Source organism: Portunus trituberculatus, chromosome 10 (assembly GCF_017591435.1).
Source record: "Portunus trituberculatus isolate SZX2019 chromosome 10, ASM1759143v1, whole genome shotgun sequence".
Taxonomy (NCBI): Eukaryota; Metazoa; Arthropoda; class Malacostraca; order Decapoda; family Portunidae; genus Portunus; species Portunus trituberculatus.
This window is the reverse complement of record NC_059264.1, coordinates 11,132,835-11,147,834: the sequence shown is the minus strand read 5'-3', so window position 1 is coordinate 11,147,834 and position 15,000 is coordinate 11,132,835. Positions and strand designations below refer to the sequence as shown.

Below are 15,000 nucleotides of genomic sequence, written 5' to 3'. Positions count from 1 at the left end.
GCTTATTTTTTTGGTGTTTTTTTTCGGATATTTTCTTTATTTGGTTTTTATTTATTTTTTTATTTATTTATTTTTATTTATTTATTTTTTTTTTTTTTGGAGGGGGTATTTGGTTGTTTCTGGTGGTGGTGGTGGTGGTAGGTGTCTTAATTTCTTGCTAGTATTGTTCCATTCTTGTTTTTACCTCAACGTTTTTCTGGGTTGTATTGTGTGTGTGTTGTGTTTCGGGGTTGTTTCGTGGTTGTGTTGTGTTTTGTTGCGGTGGTGATGGTGGTTGTGAGTGGATAGCTTGTGTTTTTACGTTTTTTTTTTTTTTCGTGTGTGTGTGTGTGTGTGTGTGTGTGTGTGTGTGTGTGTGTGTGTGTGTGTGTGTGTCTGTGTGTGAGTGTGTGTGCAATGTAAACGGAAAAAATGAGATGAAATGACATCCAGCCACACACACACACACACACACACACACACACACACACACACACACACACACACACACACACACACACACACACACACACACACACACACACACACACACACACACACACACACACACACACACACACACACACACACACACACACACACACACACACACACACACACACACACACACACACACACACACAAACACACATTAAATCCTGCCTTATCAATAAAGTGAGTCGGGCATCGGCAAGCAGGACAGGCATGTGGCAGGCATTCCGTGCAGGCTGCCCCGCACTGACCACTCACTTTGCACAAGGAAGAGGAACAGGATGTGGGCGAGAGAAGCTGGAGAGACGCGCTCCGTGATTCCTACAACCAATCTGTCACTCTCTGCTCGTCACTGTTACAAGGGCGTAGCAAGAACAGACAATACAATTCACCACCACGTGCAAGCAGCCCTTCGTTTGTATTTTATGACGCTGAACACTAATGGTGCTTCTTATATCTATTTTCGCATCATTTGTCAGTTTAGGTCATCGAAAATTAACATACAAGCACTTTAACTTTAACTTATTTGCCTGTGAGTGTTTGTTTCAAAATTATCACTGAATTACTAATGGTGTCTCTTATTCCTTTTTTCGCCTCAATTGTCAGTTTAGCTTATCAAAAATTAAGATACAAGCTCTGTAATAACTTTACTCTAACTCATTTGTCTGTGAGTGTTGTGTTTCAGAATTATCAGTCAAATACTTATGGTGTCTCTTATTCCCTATTTTTGCATCATTTGTCAGTTTACCTCATCAAAAATTAGCATACAAGTACTGTGATAACTTTACTCTAACTTATTTGTCTGTGAGTGTTGTGTTTCAAAATTATCATTCAAACTTACACTAAATAATGATATTTTTTTAATGTTGGCAAGAGGTCACGGCGGTAAAAAAAAAAAAAAAAAAAAAAACTAAGCAGAATAACTCTTCGTAACACTTCAAATTTAGTCCAATACAATGTTAGTTTAAATAATGATAAAAAAATATCACTATAACAACAAAATGTGTACTTTATATAATACAGTGTACCTGCGTTCAGTTGGATCATGAAGTATGGAACAGATGAAGCAATAACTGACTCCTGCGTTTAGTAATAACAAGATAAAGAAAATGTGACACTTGCTATGGTTTCTGTCTCACTGGCCTGTTTGTGGTGGGTGGCGTCCCTCACCTGACGCAGGGACACTGGAACAACCCGGTCTCAACATGTCACCTTCCACAGAACACCCCAGATACTATTTGCTGGCCAACCCGAAGGAAAGATCAACAGGTGGGAGAGAGAGAGAGAGAGAGAGAGAGAGAGAGAGAGAGAGAGAGAGAGAGAGAGAGAGAGAGAGAGGTGGCAGTCATTTATCAACTAAACCGAGGGAAAGATGGGAGTTGGGTATGTGCACGTCGATTGTTCTTGCCTGAATCGGAACCATGGCACGCGTAGAGAGAGAGAGAGAGAGAGAGAGAGAGAGAGAGAGAGAGAGAAGGGGAAAGGGGAGGAGGGAGCAGGGGCAGTCACAGAAGTCAGGCAGCACGTTCGCCGTGAGAGGAAGAACATAAAAATGAGACAAGACAATAATAAAACACCACGACTGTTGCCTCTCCTGTGCTGCTGAGAGAGAGAGAGAGAGAGAGAGAGAGAGAGAGAGAGAGAGAGAGAGAGAGACAGGAATGATACGTTGCTGAAATACCAAGGGTAAAATAGTAAGTTGTCAGATCTAACCAGGGAATGACAGCATGACAACTTCTTCACCAGATTCTATTCATTCTTGTGTTTGTTCTCGTTGCAGTCACTCCCATTACGTTGTACATAAAACAGTAGCATTTTTATAATATATTCCATTGCTTTATTTTCGGTATTCCTATCAGGGTCTAGGGAAAGCTATAAGGATTTTTTGTGTGTTTTCCTGATTCTAGTTGGTTTTCAATAGTGTTTTCCTAAGTATAGAGGTTTTCAGAGGTGTGTTCATTGTGCTGTTGATAATCTAACAAGGATTCTGCATCTTTATAGGTGCTAGTGGAAGTTGTTGTGGTTTTGAAGGATGGTTTAAAGATTATGTTGATATTTCGTCTTTAGCAAATTCTATAAGAGGTTAATATGGCTTTTCAGGAGTAATTTGTGATTTTTAAAGAAGTTGTACCTACACCAAAATCTACATTCTCACTTCTCTTACACATCTCACTCACGTCTTATTCATTTATGTACTATTTTATCAGCGAAAATATATACAAAGAACGTGTCCATCCTACTTTTCTTTATTGTTTTGAATCCAAAGCTCTATCGCCCCTTTCATCTAACCCCTGTGAGTACCCAAGTCACTGTTTTACCTATCCGAGCCGAAGTAAAGATGCTCCGAAATGTCTCTTAATTCACTCCCTGTGTTTACAAGTCGCCAGTGAGACGGTGCTGTGAGATGTATTGAGTTTGGCGTGTGTTTCTGATTCACTGAGCAGGGGTGGACATGGTAGGGAGGCAGAACGTGACGGGAAGGCCTTGTGAGTTACTGTAATACCAAAATAAAATAATCTACATCACACTTTCGCTACATTCAGTCTCTCGTTAAAGTTACACGTGTTTTTTAAGGGTGTTCATTATGGTCTCGTGACGAATTAACAAGATTTCTCCGTCATCAACACGAGAAACAGTATTGAAAGTCTATGTAATGATACATGTGGCCTTTGAAAATAGATGTAGTGAGAGAACTAAGCACTTTTAATGGATGTGGTGGTGGTGGTGGTGGTGATGGTAGTGGTGGTGGTAGTGTTGGTAGTGGTGGTGGTGGTCGTGGTGAGACGAAGGTTGGATGTAAAGAAGAGTAGAGAGAGAGAGAGAGAGAGAGAGAGAGAGAGAGAGAGAGAGAGAGAGAGAGAGGAGTTATGCTCTTTGCGGCGCCTTATCGAGAGAGAGAGAGAGAGAGAGAGAGAGAGAGAGAGAGAGAGAGAGAGAGAGAGAGAGAGGTAGTAGTTCTAGGTATCTATCAATAGACTCAATCAGTATCGCCAATTGCTATAGCGGGGAGGAACACAATGGAACACAAACAAGTAACAAACAATAGCAGCAGCAGATTTTTTTATCCCCTACGAGTCAGTTTGTGATACACTGCAGAGAGAGAGAGAGAGAGAGAGAGAGAGAGAGAGAGAGATGAGGATACAAGAATGGCTTAGGAGGAAGGAACGGAGGAAAAAGGGAGAGATAAAAAGATGGGAAGAAAAAGAAACATACAAATGATTGGAGGAAAAATTGTAAATGGAGGAGGAGGAGGAGGGGAGGAGGAGGAGGAGGAGGAGGAGGAGGAGGAGGAGGAGGAGGAGGAGAAAAAGAAAACAAGTAGAAAATAATCAGAATGAGGAAGGAAGAGTAAGAAAACAAAGCAGAAGTGAAAGAAGAGGAAGAGGAACGGGTGAAAAAGAGAGAATCACAAACAGAATGAAGAAGCAGAGAGAGAGAGAGAGAGAGAGAGAGAGAGAGATGGCTTTTGGGTGAGGGATGAGAGACTGAGGGAGAAGAATGTAAGGGGAAGGATAGGGCGATGCAGAAGTGATGGGATGATTGAGAGACGAATGAATACTGGGTGATGGTATGCAGTGAGTGAAGGACGAGAGGATGACAGTGAGAAAAGGGATTATCAAGCTGATGTAAGGGTGATGAGATAGGAATTTCACTGTGATAGGGTGTAAAAAATAGTGTGAGGGATATGCCAAGGTGAAGAGAAATGGAGTGTCCAGATTAGCGTGGTAAAGATGAAAGATAAAGATTTAGATAAGCAAGAATTAGTGAAAGCTTATTTGTAACAGAATTTAGGGAGAGGAAGGAGTGGTGGGTGGGGGAGAGAGGGGAAGAAGAGGTGAGGAGGGGACTGGGGGGTGAAAAGATGGTGAGGGGAAGGAGAAGGAGCGGGAAGGAAATAAGAAGAGGACGAGACGTTATTCTGGGGGAGAGAGAGAGAGAGAGAGAGAGAGAGAGAGAGAGAGAGAGAGAGAGAGAGAGAGAACAATAACACAAGAGAGGCCTACACGTGGCAGTCCCTGAATGAAACAGTCCTATCTATGTATTTCCTTAAGTATCACCTCCATCTTTGACCCCTTCAGTACTGGAACGCATTTTTTATCGTAATTAGACGGTTTTATTTACATTAGGAAGGGTCTATGGAGGTCAGGAGATTAATGGCCAGAGTCTCCATTTTTTTCATCCCCACATAAGTTTATGAAGCTGTTTAAAATCGTCAAATAATAAACAAAATGAATATGGAAACACGTCATGGTGCTGAAGGGGTGTTGAATCTACCTGTTCATTTCAACTTCCTTATTATCTCGGCACTAACAACGTAATGAGTCTATTGCATTAAAAATATCCCAAAATCAAACACAATCCTTTAATTTTTTCATCATTCTTACTATTATTATTTTACTCCTCTTTCTTTCCTTCAAACACATATTTTTCCTCTCTCAAATTTGTTCCTTTTTTCCTTTTCTTGCTTTCCTACGATCCTATCCTTTTTTCCTTTCCTTCTCTTTTTTCTACACATTCATCTCTCCACACACGCCCATCTCCGTCCTTCATGCCCACGCCCACGTCGTCTAGTTGTTCCTCCGCCGCCCACTTCAACACCGCCCACGGGAATGTTTACAGCATCGTGTGTGTGTGTGTGTGTGTGTGTGTGTGTGTGTGTGTGTGTGTGTGTGTGTGTGTGTGTGTGTGTGTGTGTGTGTGTGTGTGTGTGTGTGTGCGTGTCGTTTCGTTCTTTCTACACCTCTTCTTCTTTCTCTTTCTCTTCCTCCTCTTTGCTTACCTCGTCTTCTTGGTCTTCCTTTCCTTTTTTTTCTATTTCATTGTTCTTCTATTTTTCTCTCTTCTTTACTTCCTCCTCTTAATCTCTCCCTTCTGCCGTCTTCTGCTCATTCTTCTTCTTCTCCTTTTCCTTCTCTCTCGTTCTTATTTTTTCTTCTTTCCCCTCCTCCATATCCTCGTCTGCTCACTTTTCTTCATTTTTTCTCTCATTGTTGCCTTTTTATTATCCTTTTCCTCCTCCTCCTCCTCCTCGATCCCTTTATCCGCCGGTAAACAGGGAATCGAACCCCTCCTTCACCTGCTCGGTCTGGCGGTGGTAGTTGACTCCATCCCGCCTCTTTTAATTGAAGTGATAGTAATACTTCTATCTTTTCTCAATACTCATCAAAATTTCCATCCATTTTTTTCATGTTAGATTTTTTTTTTTATTTCTTTGTCAGGCTGAGCTAGAAGGAGTGTTTGTTTTTATTTATGTATGGAATAGAGGAAGATGGCCAAAGGTAACAAAAAGAAAAAGAAAAAGATCCACTTGATTGCCAGTTCCCAGCAAGATTAAAAGAGTTAGCCAAAAAATCTTGGATAAATGTCTTGAAATCTCCCTCTTGAAAGCAGTTAAGTCGTAGTAAGATGGAAATACAGAAGCAGGCAGGGAGTTCCAGAGTTTACCAGAGATTACGTGGGGGGGGGAGGAGCCTTCACCTTTGCTATTCTTTTTCTTTACGTTAATTTAGATAAAAGTAGACCGCAAATAGCCAAGTAAGAACCAGTAGACCTGCCGCTGTTTGTTCTTCCTTTGTATTCCTTTGTATTCCTTTGCATTTCTTCTCTCCTATAATTCCTCCCCCCATTCTTTCTTGTCTTTCTGTTTTTCGTTGTTCTCTTTTCTCCTCTCGTTCTTCCCTTCCACCACCACCACCACCATCACCACGACCTAGTACATTTACACCTCCTTCCTTCGCCTCCTCGTTTATTTACACCTTTACATAAATTCAACATAGTAATTTGAGAGTGGTGGTTGTTTCTCCAGAAGGGCGAGGCATGTGATGCATTGGCTGTACTTTTGAGCCTTATGAGGAACTTGCCTTGGGGTGTTGCGTGGTGTTGGTGGTGATGAGCTGGTGGTGTTGCCTTAATGGGGGTGTAATTAGGCTCTGGTGTCGGTAGTGGCTTGGGGTGTTTGTGAAAGTGAAGACGAGGAGTGGTGTTGTGGTGTCTGTGTTGTTTTGTGTGGTGTTGATGTGGTGTTGATGTGATGGTGTTGTTACTTTTGTGGTGTTTTTTTGTTGTTGTTTTTGTGGTGTTGTGTGGTGTTGATGTGGTGTTGATGTGATGGTGTTGTTAATCTTGTGTATTTTTATCGTTTTTTTTTTGTGTGGTGTTCATGTGGTGATGTTGTGGTGTTGATGTGATAGTGTTGCTAATCTTGTGCTTTTTTTTTCATCGTTTTTTTTATGTTGTATGGTGTTGATGTGGTGTTGATGTGATGGTGTTGCTAATCTTGTGGTGTTTTTTTTTAGTTGTTTTTTGGTGTTGTGTGGTGTTGATGTGGTGATGTTGTGATGGTGTTGCTAATCTTGTGGTGTGTTTTATTCATGTTTTTAGTGTTGTGTGGTGTTGTTGTGGTGTTGATGTGATGGTGTTGCTAAGCTTGTGTCTTTTTATTCTTTTATCGGGTGTTGTGTGGTGTTGCTTATCTTCTGGTACATTTTTTTCTTTTTTTGGTTATTTTGTTGTGATGTTTTGTTCATGGTGTGTGTGTGTGTGTGTGTGTGTGTGTGTGTGTGTGTGTGTGTGTGTGTGTGTGTGTGTGTGGTGTTGATGTAATGATGTTGATAATCTCTCTTTTTTTCTCTCTCTCTCTCTCTCTCTCTCTCTCCATTGTAGTATGTCAATATTTTTTCATTTTATTTTGTTCATTTCATGGTCATTTTTTTCTTTAACTTTTCTTTTTCAATTTTTATTTTAGATATCAAAATATTTTAGCTTTACATGCATTCCTCCTCCTCCTCCTCCTCCTCCTCCTCCTCCTCCTCCTCCTCCTCGCACGTACCAAAAGGGTCTCGTGGTTTGCTATCGTATGCAATCTTCCTCCTCCTCCTCCTCCTCCTCCTCCTCCTCCTCCTCCTCCTCCTCCTCCTACTCCTTCTAATCTTCCTTTTCATGTTTCCTTTCATCTCGCTTATTCTTTGATGTTTTTTTTTCCTTCTTTATCTCACTAATTATTCGCTCACCCTGCCATTCTCTCTCTCTCTCTCTCTCTCTCTCTCTCTCTCTCTCTCTCTCTCTCTCTCTCTCTCTCTCTCTCTCTCTCTCTCTCTCTCTCTCTCTCTCTCTCTCTCTCTCTCTCTCTCTCTCTCTCTCTCTCTCTCTCTCTCTCTCTCTCTCTCTCTCTCTCTCTCTCTCTCTCTCTCTCTCTCTCTCTCTCTCTCTCTCTCTCTCTCCTTCCAGGAACATGACCCAGCGGCGACTGTTGGTTGACCGTCTTAAGTAGAAGCTGAAAGTGAACGAAAAAGAAAATGACACACGTATAATAATGAAGGTATTAATGATAGCAATAATGGCAATTATAATATTAATAAAGATGATAAAAGTAATGATAATAAGTACTTAGTTTTTTTTAATATATCTGTGCAAAAACAATTATCTGTGTTATTGCTTAGTAAACGTTATTGAATAGAGATGAAAAGAAAGAAAGAAAGTCGTAATGAGTAATGGAGAGGAAAGGAAAAGAGAGAGAAAACCACAGATAAAAAAAAAAGTAAGTCGATGTAAATGAATTCAAAGTAAAGACCAATAGATCAGCAGCAGCAGATCAATTGACCCTTAGAAGACAGACAATTTGCATGAGTGTAGGTAGAAATGCGTGTCTTGGCCTCGTCTGACCTGAGAGCACTTTCCATCAATATGTTCGTACAAATCTAATGTTTTCCATCATCACAGTTAAAAATTACGTTCAAGTCTGCCATATAGGCGAAAGCACAATTACTAGAAAAACGTTTATTTGATACTTTTTTTTATCCCTTGCAAGAAATGATAGCACTGTACAGCCTTCTCAGCAACATTTTCCCAGCACCACTTAACATTTACGTCAGCATCACGTGGGGTAAGAAATAATGGCTATAGACAAGAGAGGAAGTATCATATTCTGAAACACATTTGCACACCACGTTCAGTGCATTCAAGAGGTTTTTAAAGGTGTTTCCATTGGTGTAGTGACAGATTAATGAGATTTCTACATTATTATCACTTGAAGCACTCTTGAGAACAATTATAATTATGTCTGTGGCTCAGAATAACAGTCGTGATGAGAGAGCAAAGTATTTCTGAAAACGAGCTATTGATTGATAGCAGTAGTGGCGTTCAAGGGGAGTGAATTGGTTGGGCAGGATAGAGAGTAAAGGTGAAGGGAGCAATAAAGAGAAGGAAAGAGCAAAAGACAAGATAAACCCACACACTCTAAACCTCCCTGCCTGCTTTTGTATTTCCAGCTTTAAATAACAAAATGTTTCGAGAGGGAGATTTCAAGACACTTATCATCTCGCCTTTGTCTTTGTACGGACCAGACACCTCAAGTGGTCTTTTATTCATTGAAATTTTTGTTGTCTTTGTCTCCCTTAACCCCTTCAATACTAGGACACATTTTTACCTTGAGATTTGTGCACGATTAGACCATTTTATTAACATTAAGAAGAATCTATGGAAGTCAGAAGATTAATTGCCACAGTCTTCACTATTTTAATTCCCCACATAAGTTTCTGAAGCTGTATAAAGTCACCAAATAGTAACCAGAATGAATATGGAAACGCGTCATGGTACTCACGTGGTTAATACAAAGAAGAAAAAGAAAAACACTCACCCAGCAGGAGAATTATCGTTGCACACAGCCGGGCGGGAGTCACCTGGAGCGGGATCTGGGCCGTGGCCGTTGTGGCGAGCATGGGGAAGCCAGTGGCGTGTGAGGGGCGTGGTGGTAGGATCTGACAGGCCGCAGCACTCCCTGTTTGCAGCCGCTGCCACCCTTGCCACCGCCTCCGTCTCCACCAAGCGCGTCATTAGACTAGGCCCCACCACTGCATGCAGGCCCCCGCCCATCACGCCCCCAGCCCTGGCCCACGGCGCGCTGCCCCCCACTGCCACCGCCACCACCAACCTGTGGGAGGGAAGGACGGGGGTTAGTTAGTGTATGAGTATGAGAGAGATAAAACAGTAAGATAGATAAAAGGGAGATCAGTGCATAGATAGAAAAGTAAAAAAAAAATAGATAGAAGGTTGAAATTATAGGTTGTTAGTTAGATAGATAGATATATAGATAGATAAATTGGTTGATTGATTAACTAATTGATCGATAGATTTAGACATTTACAGAGAGAGAGAGAGAGAGAGAGAGAGAGAGATGAGAAATACTTGCATTGATATTCCTGAGAGAAACTTATATATATAGAAGAACTAATAATACTAATAATAATGTAAAAAATAAGGAATGAACAAATATAAGTGAAATAACGAAAATTAAGATGATGTCACTAAGTAATGTAGTTGTGGAGCTGTAATGGTAGTGTACTGAATGGCGTTGAGTGATGGTGATGATGGTGTGGTGATGATGGTGACAAGAATAATACTGATGAAGTTAATTTTTTTCTATCGTAATGGAGAGAGAGTATTGGCTTACTTGTAATAGAAAATGATGACGATGATGATGCTAATGATTGATAATGATAATATTAATAAAAATGATAAAGGTATCGATAATAAGTACTTTAATATATATGTGGAAAAGCTATTATCTGTATTATTGTTTAGTAGATAAAATTACAAGAATTACTATATAAAACGAAGAGAAAAAGTAATGCTAACTAAATAATGATAGTCAAAGATGATGACAATGAAACTAACCATGATAACACAACAAGTCCTCATGATTACAATGAAATAAATAACAAATAAACACAACCAATGATAGTACAGCGCCACGAATATTACAGTGAAAATGATAAAAATAAACCAAACAAAACCCAAAACTAATTACAGAATGATGGTGATGAAGATAGTGACAGTGATGAAGATGGTGATGTCATAACCAGCAGATCATTATTACCATCCTGTTGAAGTCACAAGTAGAGAGAAGAGGGGAGAGATGAGGAAAAATTGGAGAGAGGAAATTTGCACGCCCTTGAGGAAGATAAAACGGAGAAGGGAGAGGAGAGATAGAGAGAGGGAGAGGAAGAGGAAGAGAAAATGAGAGTATCAACAAGGAGAATGGGGAGAGGGGAAGGGAGGAGAGTTAGAGAAGGGAAGGGAAGAGGGAAAATTTTAAGGTAAAGACAAGTAGGAAAAGGAAAAAAAAAAGATAATAGATAGATAGATAAATAAATAAATCGATAGATATACAGATAGATTAAGATGTTTCCATTGCGAAGACAAAATAAAAGTAAAATTGAATTGTGGGAGAGAAAAGGAGGAGGATGAGGAGGAAAAGAAGTCAGAAGAAGAAGACAAGATAAGTAGGGCGAAAGAAGGAAAGGAAAAAAAAACAGTGTGGAAGAGAGAGAGAGAGAGAGAGAGAGAGAGAGAGAGAGAGAGAGAGAGAGAGAGAGAGAGAGAGAGAGAGAGAGAGAGAAGACAAGGAAGGAGGAAAGGAGAGAAGAGAAGAGGAGAGATGAAGAGGAAGGCAAGAGGAATGCTGGATATAATGTATTAAGAAATGCAATGTCATAGTTTTTCTCTCCTCCTTCTCTTCTTTCATATCTGTAACAATGATTTGGAGGGAAGGAAGGAGAAGGGAGAGGGAGAGAGGGAAAGAGGGAGAGAAGGAAGAAGAGGAACGGAAAGTCAGTCCATCATTCTCTCTCTCTCTCTCTCTCTCTCTCTCTCTCTCTCTCTCTCTCTCTCTCTCTCTTTCTCGTTTATTTTCAATTCTATACATAATATTTACATCTATCCCAAGCTAATACTGTTTTTCTCATTATTTTCTCAAGATTTTGCTTTCAAATATCCAGAAAATCGATGTTTATTTGTATATGTATTTAGTTCTTTTGCACTATTTAGCAAGGACATCACACTTAAAATAGCTGAACCGTGGTAAAAGAGAGGATTAGTAACACATGAATAGACACGTCAGAGAACAAGTAAGAGGCGAATGAAGAAGAACAGAATAGAGAACTTTTGATGGAAGACGGCAGGGAGGGAAGGAAAGACTGTAGACGAAAGGAGAGAAAGGAAAATGACTGACAAATACATGAAAAGACAAATAAATAGAAAGATTGAAAGATAAGCAAGATTTTCTGAGAACTGTATGGAAAAAAAATAACTGAAATGAAAAAAAAATCGAAAGGAAGAGAAAGGCAAATGACTGACAAATACATGAAAAGGAAGATAAATAGAAAGATTGACACAAGATTTTCTGAGAACTATAAAAAATATAACAGGAATTAAAACAAAACAAAATCGAAAGGAATAGAAAGAAAAATGACTAAGAAATACATGGAAAGGGAAATATATAGAAAGATTGACAGTAAGCAAGATTTTCTAAGAACTGTATAAGAAAAAAAAAAAATTGGAATAAAAAAGAATACAACTGCATATTGATTTTCCTGACTTATTACACATCATCACCAACTTATCACGATTCTCTTCCCCTCCCGCCACAAACACACGCGAACGCTTCTTACAAAACAGAGTAGAAAAAGTAGGACACACCCAACATACTCGTACAAGCATCCGATCAACAGCAAAACAAATCACAACTAAAGCAAATTCACTATACAAAATTTAATATCCATGAACATCACCCTCTCCACAGTAACAGCACACACGGAACACCTAAGTCTTACTTGTATATTCTTCACCTTTCGCCGATTTCTTAACCCCTTCAGTATACGATGCCGCTTCAGAAACTTATGTGAGGGATTGAAATAGGGAAGACTCTGGGCATTAATCTTTTGACCTCCATTGAGCCTTTGTAATGTAAATAAAATCGTTTATTAACACAAAAAAATCAAGGTAAAAAATGTGTCTCAGTAGTGAAGGGAGTTAAAGTGATGACCATGTACAAGTCCCCAGTTGTTTCTTTCCCTTGCATCTTCCTCTGTAACTCTTTTCCTTTGCGGTTTTACGTGAATTACATCCCTCTATCTCAATCTCTAGCTCTCTATCCCACAATTCTAGTTTTCTATTGAACTTTTAACTCTCTCACCACTAGACAAATTTTCTTATTCAATGCCTTTAGCTTTTCGAGACTATTTTCGTGCCAGGCTCTCGTAAATAGTGTTTGTAGCTGAAAAAGTTGAAATTACCTTGTTTTTTTTTTTTACGCTTTTTTTTTCTTTCCTGTGTCTCCATGTGAATGGTTTTTATAGTGTTAAGAAGGTGACGGTGGAGATGAACAGAGACGCACTTGCTATGGATGATTTTCGGGACCAGTTTTGCTTGTGGGTTCTTCAAAGAAACTCAACGAAATTAGTAGGGAATAAACTCTCCTTGTAACACCTGTCGCTTATCAAAATGCCTCAACACTGCTAGGAAAATGAAAGGGAAGGACGACCAAAGCGAAAAAAAATCATTAAGTCGGTCCCTGGTCTCCTCTTCTTACTATACAACCAAACCAAACGTAAGAGAGACTACAAACACCACGACCTTGATCTAAGTGGCCACAGCGCGGAGGTTGAGACTTTTGCCGCGGCCTTTTCCCTGTGAAGCTGCCGCCGCGCTAATCTGAGTGTTGTCGCGGCGATGTAAGCAGGAAGTGAGGGTGTCGCGGCTGATCCCTGGCTGGAGTGATTCACGAGGAGCTTATCAGGTGGTGACGCTGCATTGACAGGTGCTTGGTGCGATAACAGGGACGGAGTGGCTAGACAGAAAGAAAGAGAGAGAGAGAGAGAGAGAGAGAGAGAGAGAGAGAGAGAGAGAGAGAGAGAGAAGAGGAAGGAAGGAAATATTTTGTGGTTTTGCTGGAAGAAGAGAAGAAAAATGAAAATAAAAGAGTAGGACTTAAGGAAAGGAAGAAGCAGGGAGAAAAAAAAAAACACTTGAAGGAGTAGGACTGAAAAGAGAGAAATGTTTTTATATGCATTAAAAAAGAAAAACGTTCCATTAACTGTGGTGTTGCAGCTCATTTAATCCATTCATTCAATCCATCACTCACTCACTCACTCACTCACTCACTCACTCCACTGTCCATTCCCTATTCGTCCTCTCACAACTACACTCTATTGATACACACACGCTGACGCCATTGCCACAGAGAGCTTGTTAGTAATCATCAATTCCACTCCTTTAGTATTTTTTTTATGTAAGAAAAGAGAACTGGCAACAAAAAATATAGAGAAAAAAAAGGCCCACTCATTTGCCAGTCTCATTATAGAGCCGATAGTATCATGCTGCCACTTATATAATTTTATTTAATCGAGAACTACATGAAGTGATAAATTTTTGTCATGAATGGATGGAAATGATATCTACGTAGTGTCTGTCAGTTACGTTACATCTATTTATTCTGTTATGGAAAACGATTGGTGTGTGCGTGTGTGTGTGTGTGTGTGTGTGTAATTCACCTTGGTCGCCTGCTGGTCACCCAGTCAGTCTTCCCCATTACGGAGCGAGCTCAGAGCTCATAGACCGATCTTCGGGTAGGACTGAGACCACAACACACTCCACACACCGGGAAAGCGAGGTCACAACCCCTCGAGTTATATCCCGTACCTATTTACTGCTAGGTGAACAGGGCTACACATTAAGAGGCTTAACCATTTGCCTCGCCGCCTCCGGGATTCGAACCTGGACCCTCTCGAGTGTGAATCGAGCGTGCTAACCACTACACTACGCGGTGTGTGTGTGTGTGTGTGTGTGTGTGTGTGTGTGTGTGTGTGTGTGACGCTTGTTGACGGTATACGCATTAGCTAATTGGTGAAATATCCTGTAATGCTCTCCAATTTAGATGATCAAGCTGCCCTGAGTGACTAGTTATAGACACCAAATTAAAAGAAACAAGAAGAGCTGTAGTGGAAAACGGCGTGCTTGTGTTGAGTATTATTAATGAAGGCGTAGAAATCGCAAAACAGTGTAGTGAAATAGTACAGCAGTAATAGTACAGCAGTGAAATCGTAAAGCAGTTTAGTGAAAAAAAGACACGCTTGTATTGGTTGTGACGAAGGAAGGCGCAGAGAACAAAGCGTGTAAATGAAGGTGATCAAATACGGGGAATTCTGACAGCAGCGACTCAAGAAAGGAAGAGTATTTTACCACTTTTCGACTTTATAATCTGTTGACGTATCTATCAGTTTTGCCTGTGAAGACCAGGCAAGGTCAGGAAATTTGCGTAGAAAAATGTTATTTCATATTTTATCTGGGAGGGGCAGAGACCAAAGGCAGCAAGGATTGCCATAAAAGAAAAAAAAAAGTATATTGAGACCTCCCTATTGAATGAGTGTAAGTCATGGGAAGGTGGAAATTCAGGAGGAGAAGAGTTCCAGAATGAATTTTGTCCCCTCAAATCAATTAGTTTAAGATCTTTTGTCTTTTGTAAAAAATTTTCGTACATAAGTCTTTTTTAGTTTCAAATGTTTGTATGACTTGTTAATTTGATTTAAAAGACTCATAAAGAATTAATGATATCTCTGTCATTATTCCGTTACTTTGTTACTCTGTTCCTCTCTTATTACATTGTCGAAGCCTTTAAATGTTTGCCTTCCTCATTTAGTTACAAGGCTCTCAACATTTCCAGTTCTATATGTAAGACGAGCTGCAGCAAAAAGA

General features: G+C 40.1%; 1 protein-coding gene across 1 annotated transcript in view; it reads right to left on the bottom strand.

Moving 5' to 3' along the window:
• The window catches only part of LOC123502147 (palmitoleoyl-protein carboxylesterase NOTUM-like), a 30,049-nt gene that overhangs the window by 12,869 nt on the left and 2,180 nt on the right, over positions 1–15,000 (bottom strand). Inside the window, exons 2-3 of the mRNA XM_045251369.1 lie at positions 9,107–9,400; positions 7,692–7,744 (exon numbers count right to left, since the gene is read on the bottom strand). Of these exons, the coding sequence (XP_045107304.1) occupies positions 7,692–7,744; positions 9,107–9,400 (347 nt within the window). The remainder of the gene's footprint in view (positions 1–7,691; positions 7,745–9,106; positions 9,401–15,000) is intronic.